Here is a 22,993-nt window from a genome sequence, read left to right as displayed (position 1 = left end):
GCACTATAATCCTGGTCATTTAAAGATATATATGCAACTAACCACTACTAAAGAAAAACTATTACAATACATATATTCATGGTCAGGGTTAAAATTATATATAAAAGATGACCTAAGGATCTGAATTAAATTTTCTATCCTGAGTATGTAGGAAAAGCCACCAAAAAAGCCACCATGGTCAGGGTTAAAATTATATATAAAAGATGACCTAAGGATCTAAATTAAATTTTCTATCCTGGGTATGTAGGAAAAGCCACCAAATTAGCACAGGCAATATAGGGGAGATTAACTAAAACTGGTGCACACAGAAACTGGTGCAGCTCTGCATAGCAACCAATCAGCTTCCAGGTTTTATTGTCAGAGTTTAATTGAGCAAGCTGAAGTTAGAAGCTGATTGGTTACTATGAACAGCTGCACCATATTCTGTGTGCACCCATTTTAGTTAATCTCCCTCTATATCACATACGAGAAGCTCATTAGCTGCAGCAATAATAAAGAACAGTTGTAGCTTTAGGTTGTGGTACCTGCTGCTAACTGCATGAAGTACAAAAGATAGGAGAAGCCCAATCTGAGCTTAAATTATGCTGATTATTTACATTATATATTATTTAAATTATAAATACTGTCAAAATACACATTTTTAATGGGTGCTAAATTATATTAATTTAACATGTTTAGATGCTAACTTCATATTAGCATTTAGTTTGTCTATTGTTGTCAAGGATTTGAAGAAAATATTCAGTTGTATATATCAAGCTTTATGCCTTTAAAGTTTATATATGATGTGCCTAATTCAAGCACATCCAATCACCCAATACATACAATGTATCCAAAGGCATGTTTAAAAATCTTAATTTTACCTATATTGATTTCAATCATTATCAGGATACTAGAATGTTATGGGCTTTAGTAAAAGACTAGAAGGGCACTAGAAGGGCAATGTACGCTCAGTGCTTCATTCCTACCCAGTCAATCATCAAAAATGTTTTTGGGTCAACCACAGCGGCACTATACACACTATATGTTCATCGAATGATTGCTGTGATAAAAGAAAGATTTTTTTTTATTAACTCATGTAATTTCTGAGATAAACATTTTACTTTACTGTCATGTAATCAATGTCACCAACCTTACCTTTCAACCTCTGTATATGTTCAATTGGTGGGAGTCATTAGGGCACACTATACTGTTCTCCTTACATATAGTGCCCCCTTTAAACTATATTTAACATGAGTGGATTGTAAGAAAAATATGTACAGGATTGTGTGGCTGTAAATAGACATTTCTAGACAGTCTGCATTGGTGTGATGAAATCTCCCCTTTTAGTCGAGAAAGTCGCAGATAATTTAGCTGAGGGAGGAGTGACTGGACACTGTCATGGAGACTGGAAATTAAAACTGTGTATAAAACTCAGGAGGAGACTAGGAGAAAATCAATCTCCTAGAAAAAAAAAATGAACAGCACTGAGGAAACCCTGAGAAGGTGGAAAAGGTGAGGTTGGAGTTCTAATTCCAATATTCTATGGTTTTTGTGCATAATAGAAACCTGTTTTGGAGTACTTGCCCCTTGTAGCTTATACCTTACACATTTATAGTTCAGCTTTAAAGGGCCCATAGACTTTAGACAGTGGCTAGGTATGAGCAAACAATGGCAGAAATATCTTTCCCCCACCTAATGCATATATATGCATACATGTTATATTAGTATGTATGTCACAGCTAGACAAATAACAAGTTTTGGGCCATAAAATACAATGCACACATTTGTATCCCGATAGAAAATTGAGAGTGTCTACCATGAATTGCCATACCCTACAGCCAACCTAACTGTGATCCGTTTCTGCCATTGATGACCATATTACATCTATGAGCACCTTTACAAACAAGAACATGTTTATTAGGTACAGTTGGATATTACAATTATATAACATTATGTTAGCATAGAAAAATGCACACATTTTCAACTGTTAATTAGTTATGAATCATCTTGTGTTAGATACCAAAAAGAGCTAAGTTAAAAAGGATTATGTTGAATCAACATTGGCTAAGGTCTACCAAACACATGCCATAAAGAGGGTCAGGGGAGGAATGAATCTTTGTTTTTTTAATTCTTTTTTCATTTTTTGTATTTCTTCCAAATATCTCATAATTATGTTTTTCAATTATGAAACAAAAAGATGACACAAACAAATGTTCATTGTCCCCTTTTGTTAGTTGTTTTTTAAAGACTAAATTGTATCACAAATGAGCTTCCAAGTAAATTTGATTTTTTTACTCCTAAAAGTGTTCCAATTGTTGCGATTATCTGTGTAGAACCAATAAATAAAATATACAACTTTAGTCTTCAAAAAGAAGTGATTGCACCAGATAGCTTACCATCACCAGCATAACCTGTGTTATGTGTTTTTAGTTGCCCAGTTTCACTTACTAACCTCCCTGGAGAAGCTTTTTCAGTTCTTCATCGTCAAGTAATTGTCTATCACCTTCAAAGAACTTGGATACCTTGGTGACTTCTGATAGGATACATGTTTATGGCATCAATGTTCAGGAATGTATGTATGAACCAGAGGGTTGACATAAACCATAAGCAGTATTTAATGCATACAGGGCTCAGAGAAAATGAATTAAAGACCCTATTATTCTTGACTCCAAGTATTCCTAATTTGTTTATTAATAGATAAATGGAGAATGCAAACTCAGACATGTAGGAATGGTGTTCTTGGAGAAATAGACATGGAAGAATTCTACACATGGAAGGTTGCACTCCTAAGTACCTTAAATGATTTTAAAACTAATACAATGATACTATGCTATTTCAATATCCATCTCCTATGTTCCATCTAAGGAAGTAGACCAGTGGTCTAGGAATTGTGTCAAGGATTTTGTATCTTCCTGTCTCTGTGAGGTTGAATATGATTAGGAGACTATATGGTTAAAGTCAGGATAACATAGAGGTAAAACACAGAATATATGATCATTTGTGATCATTTATGATCAAATTGTTGTGTTACGCATATACACTATTTTTGGAAACATCCTATGGAATAGCATATAAGGATATGCTTTTTAATTTATGTTGAAAATAAAGTGATATTTCTTTTAAACACCATATCTCTTTTGAAACATCTCTTTTGAATTATTCTACCCTATAAAGTCCCACTTTTATGACAAGTTTGCTATTATTTCAATAAAAAAATTGCAAATATAATTTTCCTTAAGATATGGCTGATTCTATTACAGCACAGCTTACTGGACCTGTCTGTTTCTGGTGGCTAAAAGTTTTGATTGAAATAAGCAGACAAATGCCTTCACTTTTAACCTTAACAGCAAATTGTTGGTACTATTCTATTTTATTTACTGTAATAATACTATTACAGCATAATTCAAACCCAGACCTCTTTTAAATAACTGGATAGTGTGAGGCAGGATTAAAACCTCCTGTTGAGATAATCTTCTCGTACTTTCTGTCTTGGTGATACCATGTTACACATGACATAAAAAGAGTCACTGGAATGCATGGGGGGGTCTCTTCCCTAATGGAGACACAGTCAGTAATAAAAACCTGATGAGGTTTCAAAGTAAACAATAAAATGGTATGTTATTGCTGTTTGCATCTCTTTTGGGGAGATTTCAGATGACAAGGGGGAGTTGTAATGGAATATCTCTCCTTGGATGACACTCAGAAATTTTACCCATATAGGATCTGTATCCCTTTTCCACTCTATTTAAGACTAGAAAATATTTTGGCTGGACTTTAAAGCGCACCTATAAAAACACTATAGACATTGAATTATTTGCACATTCCTAACAAACAGCAAACAGCTTTAAACAAGCCATCCCTGGCCTTTCTAGTTGCCCGTCATGTTAAGTTACTCCTTCTCAAATATCCTCAAAGATCACAACAAGGTCTTTGAAGCTGGGTTAAAGTCAGTTTCTAACAACTTAGAATATTTGAAAATGTATTTCTTCATAATACCTATATACATAGAGGTAAATCAGGGTTTGTTTTGATCTGCATTTACTGCTCTTCAGAATATGTAAATACTTTAGTCTGCATAGTCTGAGCACAGGTTCAATTTAAAGATAAATCAACCTCATAGTTTGTAAAATATCCAAAATATTTACTATATGCGTATGTTACTAAATAGCTAAATTGCACTTTTTTTAATTTATAGGATCAGAAAAATATATACAAACCTTCCTCTAGCCTCCTTTTAAGTTCATCGTCACTAATATCACCATCAATACCAGTGGGGACTCTAGTGAATTTTATTTCAGGACCTGTAAACAAATGAACCAGCAAACTCTTAATATAGTCTAATGTTGTAAAGCACTGTGTAAACTGCCAGTGCTATATAAATCCTGTATAATAATAGTCCTAAGTAACCATCCTTTTACCGAAAGCAGATGATAAAATAGATAGAAATGTCATTTTGGGGAATGTTTTCCTTTCTTTAAGGCAGAAGGAAGTATATCACTCACCATTTATCTTGATGGTATACACTTTCTTAGCCTGAAAATGTAAATTTTGTATATACTAGAATGTTTTCTATACTGAGCTTGAAGAGATCATCAGAAGAGATGATTGGAGAACAGAATTATGAAAGACCCATCGTATTTACTTTACCTCCTCCGATCACTTTAGTTATTTGAGTTTCGCCTTCCTTTACCAGTTTAAAACCTGGCTCACCTTCAATCACTCTAGTGATCTTAGAAATTGTGGGTTCTAACAAAGTTGATTGTAAAAAGGAAAAACAAGAGAACTGAAATGTTTAACATATTAATTTGATTAAATATATTTGTTCATTTAAAACAGAAAAAGACTGGAAATAATTATTTATTTAATTTATTCATTTTCTGTTGGCATATATTTTAGTCAGTTAGGCAGCTGTGACATTAAAGTGGTTGTAAACCCTTACATATAGATACAGTATAGCCAGCGAAGCGATAAGTAAAGCAATACATAAGTTGTACCTGTATATCTGCAACCCTCTTTTCTCTAAATGTATTTAAAGTACACAATTTACACAGCTTTTGTGAGCTTCCAGAGGCAGGGGATGGGGATCTCATGTCACACACTGCAGTGCACATAGAGGAAAGCTGAGCGTAATCAGAGACCTGATTGGAGGGAATGGACACACCCCCTTCTACACAAGCTCATAGGGAAACATGCACAGCTAAGGCTATTAATGACAGGCTGTGTGCTGGTGCTCACCTCCCTGCCCCCCTCAATCCCCTGGAGTCAGCACAGCCTGTCATAAATTGCAGATAGCAGAAGAACGATACTGCAGAAATCCCACTCTGTGCTTTGGATTAAGGCAAGTAGACAGTATAGAAGCATAAGCTTTTTTCATTTTTCATGTCAGAGGTTTACAACCAGTTTAGGAATACACAACTGCAATTTTTATTTTTTTAAAACTATTTCAATAATTTACTCTTGTTTGTACAAATACTGTAAGGAGAAGCAAAGATCCTGCAGTTTTCCACTTTACCTTCAACAAACACTTTATTCAGTTCTATTTTTTCCTTTCATTACCACCTTCAATCACCCTAGTGGTTTTAGTAATGGTACGTACTGATACGTAAAATTATATTATTCCTTAGATTGCACATATTAATATTTGCATTCTAGCTATTACTAAAGATTATTATTTAGGATTGAAATATTCTGTGTGAGAAAAAAAATGTACAAATTAGCTTAGTATGTAGAAGTAAAGGAGGGCAGAATAGATTTTCTTTCTTTTTACTTTACCTCCTTAACCACTTCCCTACTGCACATAGTCATATGACGGCGGCAGGATCCCTTTGTCCCTCCGGGCCGCCGTCATATGACGTCTTTTCTTTCTGAGCCTCTAGGGGGCACGCGCGTGCCACCGCGTCACTGGGCGCCCGATGCACGTGCCTGGCGGCCGCGATGTCCGCCAGGCACCCGTGATTGCCTGTGAACACAGCAGGACTGTGGGATCTGTGTGTGTAAACACACAGATCCACATCCTGTCAGAGGAGAGGAGACTGATGGTGTGTTCCCAGTACAGAGGAACACCGATCGGTCTCCTCCCCTTGTGAGTGCCCGCCCCCTACAGTTAGAATCACTCCCTAGGAAACATAATTAACCCCTCGATCACCCCCTAGTGTTAACCCCTTCCCTGCCAGTCACATTTACACAGTATTCATTGCATTTTTTTATAGCACTGATCGCTGTATAAATGTGAATGGTCCCAAAATAGTGTCAAAATTGTCCGAAGTGTCCGCCGCAATATTGAAGTCACAGTAAAAATCGCAGATCACCGCCATTATTAGTAAAAAAATTAAAAACAACAATAAAAATGCCATAAATTTATCCCCTATTTTGTAGATGCTATAACTTTTGTGCAAACCAATCAATATACGCTTATTGCAATTTTTTTTACCAAAAATATGTAGAAGAATACATATCGGCCTAAACTGAGGAAAAATTTTTTTTTTTTTTTAATGGGATATTTATTATAGCAAAAAAGTAAAAAATATTGTGTCGCTCTTTTTTTGTTTATAGCGCAAAAAATAAAAACCGCAGAGGTGATCAAATACCACTAAAAGAAAGCTCTATTTGTGGGGGGAAAATGATCAAAATTTCATATGGGCACAGTGTTGCATGACTGCGCAATTGTCATTCAAAATGTAACAGCGCTGAAAGCTGAAAATTGGTCTGGGCAGGAAGGGGATGAAAATGCCTGGTATTGAAGTAGTTAAATCAATTTTGTCCAATAAGTCTCACCCTCCTTAACCAGTTTAAATTCTGTCTCACCTTCAATCGCTCTAGTGATCTTAGTCATGATGGGTTCTCATCATTTAATTTTGAAATAAAAAGTAATATAATCAAACATTTAAGTAACTTTTTTACTGCTTGACTGAACAACATTTATTAGCATTTAGATTGAGATAAATGTCAATGTCAGTCAATTGCAAAATCAGTTTAATATATAAAAAATAACAATGCTAGCATTACTTTAGGGTTGCAGATTTGACTTGCCTCAATTCCTTCAGCTACCAGTGACTAGTGTAATTGTGGGTTTTTTAAATTTGCATGGAAATTAAGCAGGTCATTCATTAATCGAATGTATAAGCAGCCACACACTAACACACATGAGTACATCTTGAACACAATTTTTTTTTTAACAAAACCAAAGTCTAATTATTTCAGGAAATATCTCCAGTAAAAAAAAAAATAAATAAATAAAGTATCTATTGCCTAAAATGATTTGCACACACTATATCTTGTATCACACAACTGTAGAAGGCAGGTGAGAAAGAAAACAAGAGAAGTTCTATAAACACTTACAGTGAGGGAAAAAAGTATTTGATCCCCTGCTGATTTTGTATGTTTGCCCACTGACAAAGAAATGATCAGTCTATAATTTTAATGGTAGGTGTATTTTACTAGTGAGAGACAGAATAACAACAAAAAATCCAGAAAAATGCATTTCAAAAAAGTTATACATTTATTTGCATTTTAATGAGTGAAATAAGTATTTGACCCCTTTGCAAAACATTACTTCGTACTTGGTGGTAAAACCCTTGTTGACAATCACAGAGGTCAGGTGTTTCTTTTAGTTGGCCTCCAAGTTTGCACACATCTCAGGAAGGATTTTGTCCCACTTATCTTTGCAGATCCTCTCTAAGGTTTCGAGGCTGACGTTTGGTAACTCTAACCTTCAGCTCCCTCCACATATTTTCTACGATATTAAGGTTTGGAGACTGGCTAGGCCACTCCTTTGTTGCCTTGGCCATGTCTTTTGGGTCATTGTCATGCTGGAATACCCATCCACGACCCATTTTCAAAGCCCTGGCTGAGAGAAGGAGGTTCTCACCCAAGATTTGAAGGTACATGGCCCCTTCCATCGTCCCTTTGATGCGGTGAAGTTGTCCTGTCCCCATATCAGTAAAACACCCCCAAGGCATAATGTTTCCACCAACATGTTTGACGGTGGAAATGGTGTTCTTTGGGTCATGGGCAGCATTCCTCCTCCTCTAAACATTACCAGTTGAGTTGATGCCAAAGAGCTTGATTTTGGTCTCATCTGACCACAAAATGTCATCCAGTTCTGCTTTGAATCATTTAGATGTTCATTAGCAAATTTCAGACGGGCCTCATGTGCTTTCTTGAGCAGGGGGATCTTGCAGGCGCTGCAAGATTTCAGTCCTGCATGGCATAGTGTGCTACCAATTGTTTTCTTGGTGACTATGGTCCCGGCTGCCTTGAGATCATTGACAAGATTCCCCCATGTAGTTCTGCGCTCGTTCCTCACCATTCTCATGATCATTGAAACTCCACAAGGTGAGATCTTGCATGGAGCCCCAGACCAAGGGAGATTGAGTTATTTTGTGTTTCCTCCATTTGCGAATAATCCCACCAACTGTTGTCACCCTCTCACCAAGCTGCTTGGCGATGATCTTGTAGCCCATTCCAGCCTTGTATAGGTCTACAATCTTGTCCCTGACACCCTTGGACAGCTCTTTGGTCTTGGTCATGGTGGAGAGATTGGGATCTGATTGATTGCTTCTGTGGACAGGTGTCTTTTATAGAGGTAACAAACTGAAATTAGGATCACTCCCTTTAAGAGAGTGCTCCTAATCTCAGCTTGTTACCTGTATAGAAGACACCTGGGAGCCAGAAATCTTGCTGATTGATAGGGGATCAAAAAGGTATATATTTATTTACATTATATATATTACATTATATATTTATGTATAACTTTTTTAAATATGTTTTTCTAGATATTTTTGTTGTTATTCTGTCTCTCGCTGTTAAAATAAACCTACTATTAAAATTATAGACTGATCATTTCTTTCTCAGTGGGCAAACGTACAAAATCAGCAGGGGATCAAATACGTTTTTCCCTCACTGTATATCATGCCAGCCTCTCCATTTGTCATCTATATATTCAGTGAGTAAGTAATATTACTAGATTTCTTTGAGAAGTGCTTAAGAATGGGGCTTAATGATCATGTATGCTGGGGGCAGAGCCTCTGCAGGGTTATGCTACAAATATATTAAAGCATTTCTAGAACAGACCTTCATTGCAATAAAGATTCTAACTTTAATGTTTATATTGTGCATAAGAAAGTTAAAGGGAGAAATGGAACAAATAGGAAGAACATGTACGTTATATGCAGCAATGGGAAAGTGAATTATTACCACCTTGAATGACTTTGGTTATTTTAGTCTCTCCTTCCTTTATCAAGCTGAATTCTGGATCACTTTCTACAACTTGGGTGACTCTGGTGATAGTGGGTTCTGGAAAGATGGTTATAAAAAATAAGAAAATGCAATTGGATGGCTGGATGAAGGCGTAAATGAGTCCATGAAGAGATGAAGATTTTAATGATGGCATGATGATAATGAAGGGATGGCGATTTCAATGACTAAACAACTTGATGAATGGATAAAGATTTTAATGAGTCAATTCACTATTTTTTGCTCTACTTTAAAGGTAAGCTTATGGAAGAAGTTACCTTTAAATCACTTCCTTACTGGCACAACACTATGAAATGCTATTATATCTCTCCTCAGTGGTGATGGTAACTTACCTCCCTGGATAACTTTAGTAATTCTGGTTTCTCCTCCTGGGATTACTCTGACTTCAGGCTTTCCTTCAACAACCTTTGTAACTCTAGTAATGGTTGACTCTAAAATAATAAGCATTAAAATAAAAAGCATTATTACATATACTTTTTCATGCAGTTTTGGTGAAAATACCCTCCGGGTAAAACTTGTGGAAATATGTGTTTACCTATCCTAATGCAGGAATAATAATGAAGCAAAGCTATTCAAAAGTTGATCATAAGCTGATTTTGTATGGTTCCTGATGAACTGGGCAAAGTTTGCTTTGCAGACGGCCCTATGGACACCCTACTTCCTGACATCCTTTGATTTAAAAATGGAAGGAGCCAAACAGAAAACTGTTTGCCTAACAGTGGCTGCATCCAATCAGATGTAACCACTATTTGGGTACTCTGACAACCACCAGTCCTGGCTGTGAAAATATAATAGACACAATGGGTCATCCATCTGCACTGCATAGCATGGATGGGGGAATCTGTTAGTGGTTCTATGTGTATATGGCCAGCCTTGTTGCCTCAGAGGACTCTATACTAGGAGGTTCTAACCTCATTTATTGCCCTCCATCTCCATGTCTTGGTATGTATAGAAATAACATAGCAGTGATGCAAATCCAAAACCTTAACTTAATTACTAAACATGAAAGAAGGATCATCTGCAATGTTTTTTTTCTAGAAATTGGAGGCACCAACACCTGCAGTAGAAGAATATATATACTTAATTCTTCCATAGCCTGTGTCTCCTATCTTACTTCCTTCATTTTATTGCTGCAGCTTCTAAAAAACGTTCCAGGAGTGTTTGATAGCTCTGTTCCTTGCCCCGTTCTATGATTCCATCTTCCAACTCCTACATCACTGAAGAATATTTTAGTGACATAGAAAAAGTCAGAGAAAAGAGCTACAACAAATGATGGGGTACACCGGGATTTGACACTTCCAAACGCTTTGAATGCCACAGAGTCTTGCAGAAGTGGAGGAAATGTAGGAGACAGGGGCCATTGATAAGGTGAGTAAAAATATTCTTCTATTATAGTTTTTGTTTTAACCTACAAGGTTTACTTCAATGATGATATAATTTCTATTCTTTGAATAGGATGCAGAAATATGCTGGATAAATCTGCAATAGTATTTTGAATATTGGACTTAAAACTGCAATGGTAGATGTTCTAGATGTAATTTTTAACACCTTTGGCACGGGATCATTGAAGTCAATATATGAAATATTTGCTTGGCTTACAGCTGGTTGAACTGCAATCCATTCAGTATGTCATCCCTTTTGACCAAAGAATCAATTTTGAAAGAGAAACAAATGAGTCTGATTAATGGAACAAAGAAAGCTAGCAAAAATAAGGTCTACAACAGATTACATTTCACCTAGCTTTTTTTGTTCCATCTTTAATATCTCAGCCTTGTTGGCAGAAAATTGAGAAGTTGATAAAAGGTTAAAAAATAGCTATAGGTAAATAGTAATATTTTTTGTTAAAAAATAGCCATAGATACTTTTACAACAACATACAGTACAGTACTTCTGCATTTTATGTTGTTCTTTTAGAAAACGAATTTTGTAGTTCAAGGATTACGGATTGAAGTACATGAATGCATTACCTTTATTCCACTTATTCCACATTTGTGTCCATAGAACATACATTTATTTAAATCAATATTCAAAGTAAATTGTTATTAGTACCATTTAACATGTGGTCATTTTGTGACTTTAGGAGCAAAAACATCCCACGTGAAGCATGTGAAAGCAGAAAGAACAGAGCAGTGAATATTGGTGGATGCTCCAGCAGCAGCGTTTGAAAACAGACAGATGCAAAGAGAAGACCTGGAGGTTCAATTCAATAGAGAAACTTCCATACATAGAAGTGCCTATTATTGGTGAAGCATGCATTGTAATAGGTAGTGAACAGGTTAGATTTCAAACATTTGGGCTCTTTGCACTATATCACATGCAAAAATACTTGTGAATAACTCTTCACAGTGAAAGGCAAATTATAGTTCACATTTGGGAAACTAGCAGGCAAAAGAATGAGAGTGACAGCAAATAGAATATTCGGAATGTGGTTGTGAGACTGCCTGGCCAACAAGCATTGTGTTTCAAAAACCAAGTAGAAAAACATTTTCACAGAATACCTGAGCCTCCATCCACAAAGAACTCTTGATCCACATCCACATCTGATGAGTTTGTAAAGTATTATATATTAAGCCTTATGTTATAACTGGTTGCTGGGTTTAGCAAAGGTATACTACATAGATTTTGACAAGCCGTTTTCACTAGACACAGAAGACCAGTTAATGAACCTCCACTGGCTTGCCCATAGTCATGAATGTATTCTAAAATGTGCTATGAGCTTTGAGGCTGTTATGTGTAAGGGCTTACAACAATGCATCACTTTATTTCGTATTTGATTAATACATTATATTTACATTGAGACTGGTATTATATGGGCTCTGGAGGTTTCAGTTGTGCAAATATGCACAATTCTGAGATTCATCAGTTGCCAATCATGTTGAGAGGTTTTGTTGACCTTTCCTATTCTTAGCATCCAACCCAATACATTAACCCAATCTCGACTTATGATACTAACAGTGTTAACTAAATTACAAATAGAAAAAAACAACTGAACTATATTAATGCCTAACTTCAGCAACAGTTTTTATCATTTTAGGGTGGGGAAGAGTTAGACATTTCTGTCAGATGTTTTCAGACTTCTGAATTAATTTAGGAATTTTTTTACTCACATACTATCCCTGTGATGCCCATAACGAAATGGTGGGGGCAGGTGTGATTATCATCAATACAGGACGTTAGGGAATCAATGCCTTCAGTTTTTATAATGCCTTTTCACTGCGCTAAGAATGTTTTTTGTGTGACTCTATTGGATAGGTTTTCCATCACTTCCTGTTCTGTCAGGAAATGAGCGGAGTGACAATAAAAACCTGACAGAAGCTCTAACCCTTACCTGCTAATTTCAGAACTAAAAAAACATTATTGGATGGAGTGGGTACATATTTCTATAGAGAACATGATGCAGATTCCTCTTACTCAAAATATGTTATAGACATAATTACCCACAACTCTTCTAGTTTGTTCCTCTAAATCACACAGAAACAAAGCTTTTATATAATTTTGTAGATACTGATATTCATCCAGATAGCTACTTTAATCTGTTTCTTTCTTGGAACAGGGGAGAAACTATATTACCTAGGAGTATTTGCTACTGAATAAAATATTCTCTTTATTAAAGTTTATGTATATATGCATACAGTGTCAATATTTAAATGCTGTATAAGTATTGTATTATCTTCTACCTCTTTTCCATAAAATATGAGGCAGAAAAGGATATTAACTCATTTTTTCATGCTGATAAGATCTGAGGTTACTTATAGTCTTACAGCAAATATAAAACTTAGAAGTGCAAACCACATTGAGCTTGAGCTACTAAAACTGTAAAGTGCAAAATCTGGTGCAGCTATATATGGTAGCCAATCACCATCCAACATAAAACTTGTCAAATTAAGCTTTGACCAAAAAAAAAAAAAACAACTAGAAGCTTATTGGTTTCTATGCAGAGCTGCACCATATTTTGCACTCTCCAGTTTTAGTAAATACACCCCTGTGACCTGTGCTGTTACCAATAGGATTTAATTGTACTGCAGATTATACTTTGCACTTTGCTAGGTGAATAGATTTTCTTTGCATTTTTTTATATAATAAATAGATTGCTTTATAAACATTGTATAAAAAATTATTGTTAAACAACATGTACACTATTAAAAGGACAGAATTCAGTATACTAGTCTGTAATTTCATTGCATACCTCCTGGGATAACTCTGCGAATTGTCTCTGTCCGTCCTCCACCGATCACTTTTGTGATTACTTGGGGCTCTGTTACAACGTAACAAATAGAAACAGTAAAAAAAAAAACTTTGTTCAGATTGCTCAGTTCCATTTCTCTGATTGATAGGGTCCTTTCCCACGGGACGGATCCGTGATAATCCGCCCGTGAACATCCGCTTGCTCAGCGGGGATCGCTCCGTTGACAGGGGCCGAGATCTCCGCTCTCCCCTATGGGGAGATCGGATGAACACGGACTGTCTGTCCATGTTCATCCGATCCGCTCTGCAGACAGATAGAAAAATAGGATTTTCCTCCGTCTGCAGAATCGGACCATAGCGGGGACGGATGATATCGGGTGTCATCAGCGGATGTTCATCCGCTGACACCCGCTATCCCATAGGGATGCATGTATGTCCGTATTTCATCCGAAAACAGATGGATGAAATACGGACATACTGTCCGCACGTGTGAAAGGAGCCATATAGTTCATGCATACACAATATACATCATGAATTAATTGAAAAAATCATAAAATGTTGCAGGTCTACAGTTTGTATCATGCTATAATTAGAACACTATTTAAATGGTATACCCCATTTCACATTCTCATTGATTTTAGAGAGGAATACCAAGCAATCGTATAAAATGACTAATTTAGTTCATATATGTAGTATTTTTTAAGCTACCTTCAAACCTGTGCATACCAAGCAAAACACTATGTATTACATGTGTTGCATTATAAGCAGACCATTCATTTTAAAAAGGGTACCAAACAAACAAACAAGAAAGAGGATATGACTCTTCTTCAAAAGTGCAATGTATGCTAGTCTATTAACATGCTTTGCAGCAGGCTGCAATTGCATTAGTGCTTTAGAGTTTAATTTCAAAATGACTGTTTAGTCCATCTATGTATTTTTAATGTTCATCTTCAAGTCTGTGCTGTCTGAATAGCATGAATGGTGCCGAAACGCATCAATGCATAAATGGCATGGCTTCTCACATTTCCAAAAGGGAAGGTGGGATCCCAGCCTGTAAACCACAAAATCGTTTTCATTTTAAAACCAGTTGCTGTATTTTTCAGATATCTGTATTTATAATGAGTTATTGTTAAAAATCAAGCTTGCAGTTGAAAGGCCAGTTCTATAAGATGATGGTAGGAGAGGAACAGACTTAGAGTGGTCGGCATTCACCATTGTAGTGATGTTCACCAGTACTTCTAACAACAGACAAGGGAAGAGGAAGTGTCTATAAAATCTCAGATTCAGGAAAGTGTTTTCATCTTGTGTTGCCATCTTGTAAAGCAGCCTTGTATTCCTGCAGGGTTGCATCTCTTCTGTGCATTAATCTTTTACATCTTCTAGAAAATTAACAAGTTCCTTATATATGTGTAGTTAAACTATGTTTTTATTGGTTTGCTTGGAATGTCCCTTTAATTGGATATTTGGATTCTTACAACATACCATGAGTAGAGAGACATCCTCAAAAACACATATGGATGCATGTAGGAAAATCTCTGATACTGTAAGCTATGATGAATCTGACAAACTTTAAATTTGACTTTAAATTTGTATCAGTCTCTTGCAATCTCCTGTATAGCAGCACTCAGACTGGAAAAGGAAAGTGTAAGACTGGGAGATTATCAGGTGCACTGCATGCAAATGGGCTGGCAGAGGACATGCTGATAAAAGAAGAGAGCAGAGGGATGACCTCATGAGTCTGCTGCTGCTCATTCAGTGTTTAATCAGCAGTCGGGGGTAGAAAAGAACACCACAGAATAACTTAACTGTAAGTGGTGTCTTTAACCTGGATGTGCTGTGTGCCAGAGCTATGTAAATCACAGGACTGGACTGGACAGAATTACAAATCCTTTCACAAATAAAACAGATCCTATATATGTATTTTATCTGTGTATTTATCAGTATGCCTGGAGTTCAGCCTTAACCACAAATAATTATTGACTTCAGTAAACACCATGGCTGCCAGCAACATTTCTACAATTCCCACTGGTCACAATGGATGCTCAACCAACCTGTACAGACATGACAGAGGAAGACAAGTAAGGAATATTAAAACCTTTGTTGTCTCACCGCCTGGCTGAAAAGTCATGTATATCCAATATGTGGTGAAATATACAATGGTAAGCAATTTTTAGAAGTGGCTTGATACATACCTGAGACGATCTTTGTAGTAATAGTTTTTGTGACTGGAAGGAAAAGAAAATACTACATTTTAAACAGAAGTTCCTTTACATTAATTGATATATGTACATTACCATATGTACTAAATGTACATGGAAAAGTCAATGCAAACGTTTAGCTTTAATGACCACACCACTACACATAATTAAAGCCCAAATTAACCTTCATTTTAAATGAGCTAAATAAATTTCAGGTGCATTAAAACAAAGGTGTGTAAAGTCTTGTTTTATTTAAAAAGCAACCACAGCTTCCTTATAAATGCCTGTTCACTTCCAGCATATTATAGAGAAGAACTCTTTCAGTGTGTGTGTGGAAGTAGTTGTCTCTCTGCAGAGGATAAGCTCCATGCTCAGTCAGATCTATAGTTCTGCAATAACAAAGCTCATGCTCTCTGCGTATTAGAGAACAATAGGTTTGATTCAGACCTCTGCAGAGAGACCACTACTTCCAGACAGAGAGCAAGGCTCTTTCTCTACTGCTTGCTGGCAGGGGACAGGCTTTTCTACCCTGTCTGTAATTGCTTTCCAAAGAAAACAAGACTTTGTAAGACTTGCACTTGAAATGTATTTAAGTGATTTAGGTTGGGCTGGGTGTAAACTTAAAGTGGTTGTAAAGGCAGAAGGTTTTTTATCTTAATGCATTCTATGTATTAAGATAAAATAGCCTTCTGTGTGCAACAGCCCCCCTCAGCCCCTCTAATACTTACCTGAGCCCCATCTCTATCCAGCGATGTTGCATGAGAGACTCAGCTGTCTGGGACTAATCCTTCCCATTGGCTGAGACTGCAGTGAAACACCATTAGCTCCAGTTGCTGTCAAAGTCAGTGATCCAATGAGGAGAGAGAGGGGGTGGGGTGGGGCCAGGCCACGGCTCTGTGTCTGAATGGATACAGGAACTTGCGGCTCGACTTGGGTGCCCCTATAGCTGCTTGCTGTGGCGGCACTCAACAGGAGGGAGTGGCCAGGGGTGCCGAAGAGGGACCCGAGAAGAGGAGGATATGGGCTGTTCTGTGCAAAACAAGTATAACATGTTTGTTATTTTTAACAACAACAGAAAAGAAGGAGACTTCAGTATCACGTTAAGAGAAATTTGACAATGCTATTACCCCATTATTACATATACTACAGAGAATGGCAGCAGGTATTCATTTTTCATGTACAATGGAAAACACTGCGGGCCATGTAAGCGCTATCAATGTGTGCTTCCTAAGAACTAGTGTTATAGACACCAATCAGATTCCAAAGCCTTGCTGATGCTTAAAGTCTACTTATTTTTAACTATGAATAGCATATACAGTTAGATGATTATAGGAAATAACATTGGGGATATTAATAAAATAGTTCATTACAATTATTCTTAAAAATGTAAAACAATGCAAAACACATCAGTGCTGTAAAAGTTCTAAAATATTATTACTTTGCCTTTCTCTAATATGAAACTGCCTTTGGAGCATTTTATCAATGTTGAATGCCAGAAAAAAAATGATATGTTACGAGCTGCATGGTTTTGGAGCTTGGTCAAAAAGCAAATATCAGCAATTCCTTTGTTTGTGGTATCATTTTCCAAGCTGCAATTTAGGGAAGTTATCAAACATTCAAGCTGCCAAACTAAAATCTTCTCAGTAAGTTTGGATAGGGTTTTTAAAAATAATCCTCGGGTTGAGGAAGCACGACCCTTATGAAATGAAGATATTACTTACAGTATTTGGTCAGGGGAATTTCCTGGAATTTGAAGCCACGATCAAACTAACAAAAATAAATAAATAAAAGGATAACATTTACTACAGAGCTAAGTCAAAATAAAGCAGTGATCAGTCAAATTCTCTTTTTAACCCTCTTGAAAAAGACTGCTTTCTAAAGTTAACCATACCATAGTAGAATTTTGTTTGAAAATGTTCCTTTTCCAAACATTTGTTCAATATTCTAATCATTAGTGGGGCCAAATTCATCTGTTTTGACCATAGTGATAAGAAAATTCAAAGGATCAGAATGGAATTTATTTTCTGGAATGAACACATTTCTAATGCCGTGTACAAATGGGTGGACTTTTCTGCATCAAAGGTCCGACGGTCTTGCCGACGGACTTTAGACGGACTTTTTACGGACTTCCAACGGACTTTAAAACGAACGGACTTGCCTACACACGATCACACCAAAGTCCGACGGATTCGTTCATGATGACATACACCGGACTAAAATAAGGAAGTTGATAGCCAGTAGCCAATAGCTGCCCTAGCGTAGGTTTTCATCCGTCGGACTAGCATACAGACGTGCGGATTTTTCGACCGGACTCGAGTCCGTCGGTAAGATTTGAAACACGTTTCAAATCTAAAGTTCGTCTACTTTTTGGCTCGAAAAAGTCCGCTGCAGGTCTGATGAAGCCCACACACGTTCAGATTGTCCAACGGATTTGTCCCGTCAGACCAGTCTGGCCGAAAAGTCCGCCCATGTGTACACAGCATAACAGTGAATGTCATTTTTTCGTTCTGGAAATTCCATTCATTCCAAAATCCAATGTTGAAAGCAAACAATGGCATTATTGAATGCACTGACAATATTTTTTGTACAAATGAATTTATGAAAATCTACCAGTGTTGCCAGCATTAGCCATGCAAAGACAGTGATACAGAAATGTCTGCAATGTGAAGTACTGTATGCACAATAATAACATGATTTGGGTATACAACGTGTACATGTCTATGCTGCCTTATATTATAGGATGATCATTTAGAGTTGCAATTGTAAATTAAAATTTGACTGCATGACCTGCGTGTGGGTACTCAAGTTAACAGGTATTGTTACTTCAATGATTTATTTGGATAATAAAAACAGTCCATATGGGAAATTACTTTGCTGGTATACAACATCCAATTGTGCAAAGGACCTCTGGGGAGGTGTGAACACACATTGTTCATGTACTTTAACATCACAACAGAAATACAAGAGAAGAAAATTACAGATGAATATTATTAGGTCCAAAATGGGAGACTAAGGTCACTTAAATATAATTTACCCTGATTGTAATGTACTTGATGATCTTATTTAGAATTCCAAGCAGTTTTTCATCACCAATGGCTCCATCTAAAAGATATCAGACTCTTAATATTGTAATAATATCTTGGCAAACAAAACACTTAATGCACTCTATTATTGGAGGAGAGGTTGGTCCTTTGACTTTGATATGTCATATGGCAGGACTCTTCTTTGGGCATTCTGTTTCTCATTCATTGTAATAGCCCTCTACACTAAACACATTTGTAAAGAACAGCACTGTGCTTCAGTGGCAGATGATGTCAGCAAAGGGCCCCTGTGCAGAAATTATATTTGGGACTTAATTATTGCTTTTGTAATGGCAAGTAACACATGCATTATAGTTAACTGAATTGTGAGATAAAATGATGAACATTGAGAAATGTGGTGTTCAGGGACAGAAGGGCCTTGTTACATTGGTGTTAAGTTGGTGTTCTTCCCTTCACCTAATTATGCCAATGTAACAAGGGTTTTTTTGTTCCATTGGTGTCATTGGGTGAAGGGTTCCTATTCATTGGTGGTCAGTGGTTATTTTTCCTGAAACAGGAACTCCTCTAGACATGCTCATTCCTGAAACCTTTGTGCTGGGATTTGGAAGGTGCCATCAAGTTCCACCCAACAACAAAGAACCTGGCCAGAGTACGTTTATTCACTTAACCGCTTAAAAACCGGTCGCCGTCATTTGAGGGCAGCACAATGGCTCTCCTGCGCGAATCGCCATAGGTTTACAGCGGCTTGCTCGGGCTCAGTTACAGACAGAGCGTGCTCGATCCCCCTGCACACTGCGGGAGCATGCCCGCGGATTGGGAGGACTTGGTGTCCTCCTGCGGCCCGTGATTGCCTTGTACACAGGCAGAATGGGGAAATTCCAATGTAAATAAGGCATTTCCTCGTACTGACAGTTGACATGACAGGGATCTACTGTTCCCAGTGGTCGGGAACAGTGATCTCTGTCATGTCCCAGTTAGCCCATCCCCCCCACAGTCAGAACACTCATGGGAACACAGTTAACCCCTTCATCACCCCTAGTGTTAACCTGTTCCCTGCCAGTGACATTTATACAGTAATCAGTGGCTATTTTTAGCTCTGATCGCTGTATAAATGTCAATGGTCCCAAAAAAGTGTCAAAAGTGTCCAATCTGTCCGCCGCAATGTCGCAGTCCCAATAAAAATTGCAGATCACTGCCATCACTAGTAAAAAATAATAATAATAAAAATGCCATAAAAATCTATTCCCTATTTTGTAGACGCTATAATAAAAAAAACTATAATATATAACATATAAAAAAACTAAAAAGCTCAGGGGTGATCAAATACCACCAAAAGAAAGCCCTATTTGTGGGAAAGAAAGGATGTCAATTTTGTTTGGATACAGCATCGCATGACTGCACAATTGTCAGTTAAAGGGACGCAATGCTGAATTGCAAAAAATGCTCTGGTCATTAAGGGGGTAAAACCTCCCTGGGCTGAAGTGGTTAAATTACACAGGCCATCTTCTGGCTGCTGAGATTCCAGAAGCCCATTATCCTAATGGGCTTCAAGATTTTAGAGGTCCCTCTGCTATGGTACAGGTTGCACAGCTAGTATGTCTACCTCTGCTGTGCCTTGTGTGACATTATTTTTTAGCAGCAATTTGGGCGCTGTAACATACTGCTGCAAATGACTTATTCAGAAAATAAGGCAAGGATGTGTTTGCTTTAATCATGTGCAGGCCAAAGATTTTTTTTTTTTTAATTCTTGCAAATGACTAATTATTCAAAGTGACCATTCTCTACTCCTTCATAAGATCAACCACAATGTATAATTATTGATAATGATGATTGCATAGCTAAACATTTAAAACGTGAAGTTTAACTGCATCCAGAGCTTTTTTAATTTTGGTTTCAGTGGGGAAAATTGTAACATCTTTAAAAGGGGATTGAGAAAAATAAATCAGAACCCCTGTAAGGTTTTTATTTATTTTCTTCATCATCATTGGGGAGATTTCACTTCGCTCCCTGTCCTGGTGATTAGGAAACAAGGGAAGAGATTTCCCCAGTGAGGGTACAGACAACATTAAAACCTGACAGAAGTCCTTGTTCCCAGTTGGAGAGATGTTGCTTGCATCCTACTTAACAGACCACACAGCAAATTATGAAAAATGTCCTTAATGGCAATAGTTATAAAACCCAACAGCAATTATAACCCTTTCCTGCTCTGTCCAAATCTAAAAGTAAAGGATTTGGCTGAAGTTCCTCTTTACAAACAAAAAGTGTCAGTCTAATATGCCACACTTTATAGAATGCATTGAACCATTTTCTGGCCAGAGGAACCAATAGCCCTACCATAATAAATGCAGCTTTAGTACATTCTCTTGCTGGACAATTTTTGTCTACAAACCAACAATGAAGAATATCAGTAATGATAATGTATAATATATTTTAATATCACTAACCTGCAGGGAACATAAGTTTATCTACTACATGAATCACACCATTGGTAGCCATTAGATCTTTCTCCTTAGAGGGAACACCATTGATGCTAATAGAGTCGTTTAGCTATGGAAAAAAATATATATATTCATTAGGGCACTTGATTTCTCATCCAACAGCAATACATGTAACAGTGTGTATTAAAATTATGACTTGAAGTGGTTCTACAGGTTGAAGGTTTTTTTTTACTTTCATGCATTCTATGCGAGCATGCACAAGTGCCCCCATAGCAATCAGGTTGGTATGGAGGCACTCGGCAAGGGGGAGAGGCCCAGAGTGCTGGCAGGGGACCAGAGAGGAGGTGGATCCGGCTGCTCTGTGCAAAAAGCAGGTAAGCATGACATGTTTGTTATTAAAAAAAAAAAAATAGTCTTTACAAACACTTTAAGGTATCCACAGAAATCAGGCAGTAGTACATAGCTAGATAAATGACCAAACCACTAAAGACATATTTTATTCACATTGTTGACATACGCATACAGACTAGACTCCAGTGCACATGGAGCTTCTGTTGTATGGATAATTTCATGCATACATATGCAACTATTTAACCAAAGTACAAACTTAAGTGTACTCAAATGAACAAAAATCATTAGTAGTAGTCAAGGAAGCAACTATGTGTGATGAAACCTCATAGCAATATGATTGAGAGCCCTACAGTCTTTTTTAATGTCCATCTCAAAGACAACCTCTCTAATCATACAGAATTAATATTAATTATGAAGAGTTTATCAATTACAATTTATTTGCCAATTGCTTTTGTTATCTACATCATTCACTGTATAACCAAACAGTATTTGGCCCCCTGTATGCTATAGTTATATGTTCATATGTGTATATACATCAAAATCTATCCATCGATCTATCTATCTATCTGTCTATCTGTCTGTCTATCTGTCTGTCTGTCTGTCTATCTATCTGTCTGTCTGTCTGTCTGTCTGTCTGTCTGTCTGTCTGTCTGTCTGTCTGTCTATCTATCTATCTATCTATCTTGTACATGCACCAATAAATACACTTTACTGTACACTGTACTGTAGGATATGCAATATGCTTTGGGGGCACAGTCCTTTTTAATGCATTTATACTAAAAAGAATGTAACTTACAAGTTTAAACATAAGGTTCTTTCCTTGGAGAGATTTCACAATGTTTGTTACACCAGGCTCAAATCCACCACCAATGAATACTCCTGGGGCCAGATGGTAGAGAAGGAGGTTCTGAAGAGCAAGTTTGTTACCTATTAACACAATGAACAGAATGTATAAATCAAACAAATTATTTAACTCTTAAAAAGGCAAAATAACCAAGTAGGTGTATATTCTGTGTGTGTATATATATATATATATATATATATATATATATATATATATATATATATATATATATATATATATATATATATATATATATATTGTATAGGTAAATATATATATTTTTTTGTAACTTTCCTCACTAATCAGTTTGGTATTCAGACTTACTATTTTTCTAAACAGTACTCATTTAAAGGGTAACTCCATATTTGTTGATAAAAAAAGCAATCCCCTCTGGGTGATCTATGCATATTTCACAGATTTTAACAAATTCTGTTGCAGAGTCCAACTGCCTCTTCTCTGTTGAAAAAGCTGTTTGTTGTCTGGAGAGTGAATCTGATTGGGAGTGTCTTTTTTCAGTACTAGTCAGCTGATGCACTTGCAGTTTTCTAATGAGGAAATTGCAGTGTCAGCACCCCTTTGAGATTAACCCTTTGGGAGCATCTCAACAAAAATGATTGATGCAGAAGATGCCTGAAATATGACTTCTGTCTTTGCTCAGACTTCTGGAAAAATCAGCGAGACAATCACAAAAGCAGGAAATTA

The 22,993-nt window shown here is 36.8% G+C and overlaps 1 protein-coding gene across 6 annotated transcripts in view; it reads right to left on the bottom strand.

Moving 5' to 3' along the window:
* The window catches only part of POSTN (periostin), an 83,052-nt gene that overhangs the window by 7,547 nt on the left and 52,512 nt on the right, over positions 1 to 22,993 (bottom strand). The window contains exons 13-23 of one of the 6 annotated variants that reach the window (XM_073613288.1): positions 22,244 to 22,374; positions 21,103 to 21,205; positions 18,652 to 18,719; positions 17,339 to 17,384; positions 15,612 to 15,644; positions 13,421 to 13,489; positions 11,733 to 11,774; positions 9,567 to 9,665; positions 9,178 to 9,273; positions 4,197 to 4,280; positions 2,432 to 2,512 (exon numbers count right to left, since the gene is read on the bottom strand). In XM_073613288.1, coding sequence (XP_073469389.1) covers positions 2,432 to 2,512; positions 4,197 to 4,280; positions 9,178 to 9,273; positions 9,567 to 9,665; positions 11,733 to 11,774; positions 13,421 to 13,489; positions 15,612 to 15,644; positions 17,339 to 17,384; positions 18,652 to 18,719; positions 21,103 to 21,205; positions 22,244 to 22,374 — 852 coding nt within the window. The remainder of the gene's footprint in view (positions 1 to 2,431; positions 2,513 to 4,196; positions 4,281 to 9,177; positions 9,274 to 9,566; positions 9,666 to 11,732; positions 11,775 to 13,420; positions 13,490 to 15,611; positions 15,645 to 17,338; positions 17,385 to 18,651; positions 18,720 to 21,102; positions 21,206 to 22,243; positions 22,375 to 22,993) is intronic. The other 5 variants (XM_073613290.1, XM_073613291.1, XM_073613289.1 and 2 more) reach the window with 5 other exon arrangements.

The sequence above is a fragment of the Aquarana catesbeiana genome, linkage group LG02, assembly GCF_042186555.1.
Source record: "Aquarana catesbeiana isolate 2022-GZ linkage group LG02, ASM4218655v1, whole genome shotgun sequence".
NCBI classification, from domain to species: domain Eukaryota; kingdom Metazoa; phylum Chordata; class Amphibia; order Anura; family Ranidae; genus Aquarana; species Aquarana catesbeiana.
Note: the sequence above shows the minus strand (reverse complement) of the source record. Positions and strands in the feature narration are given on the sequence as shown.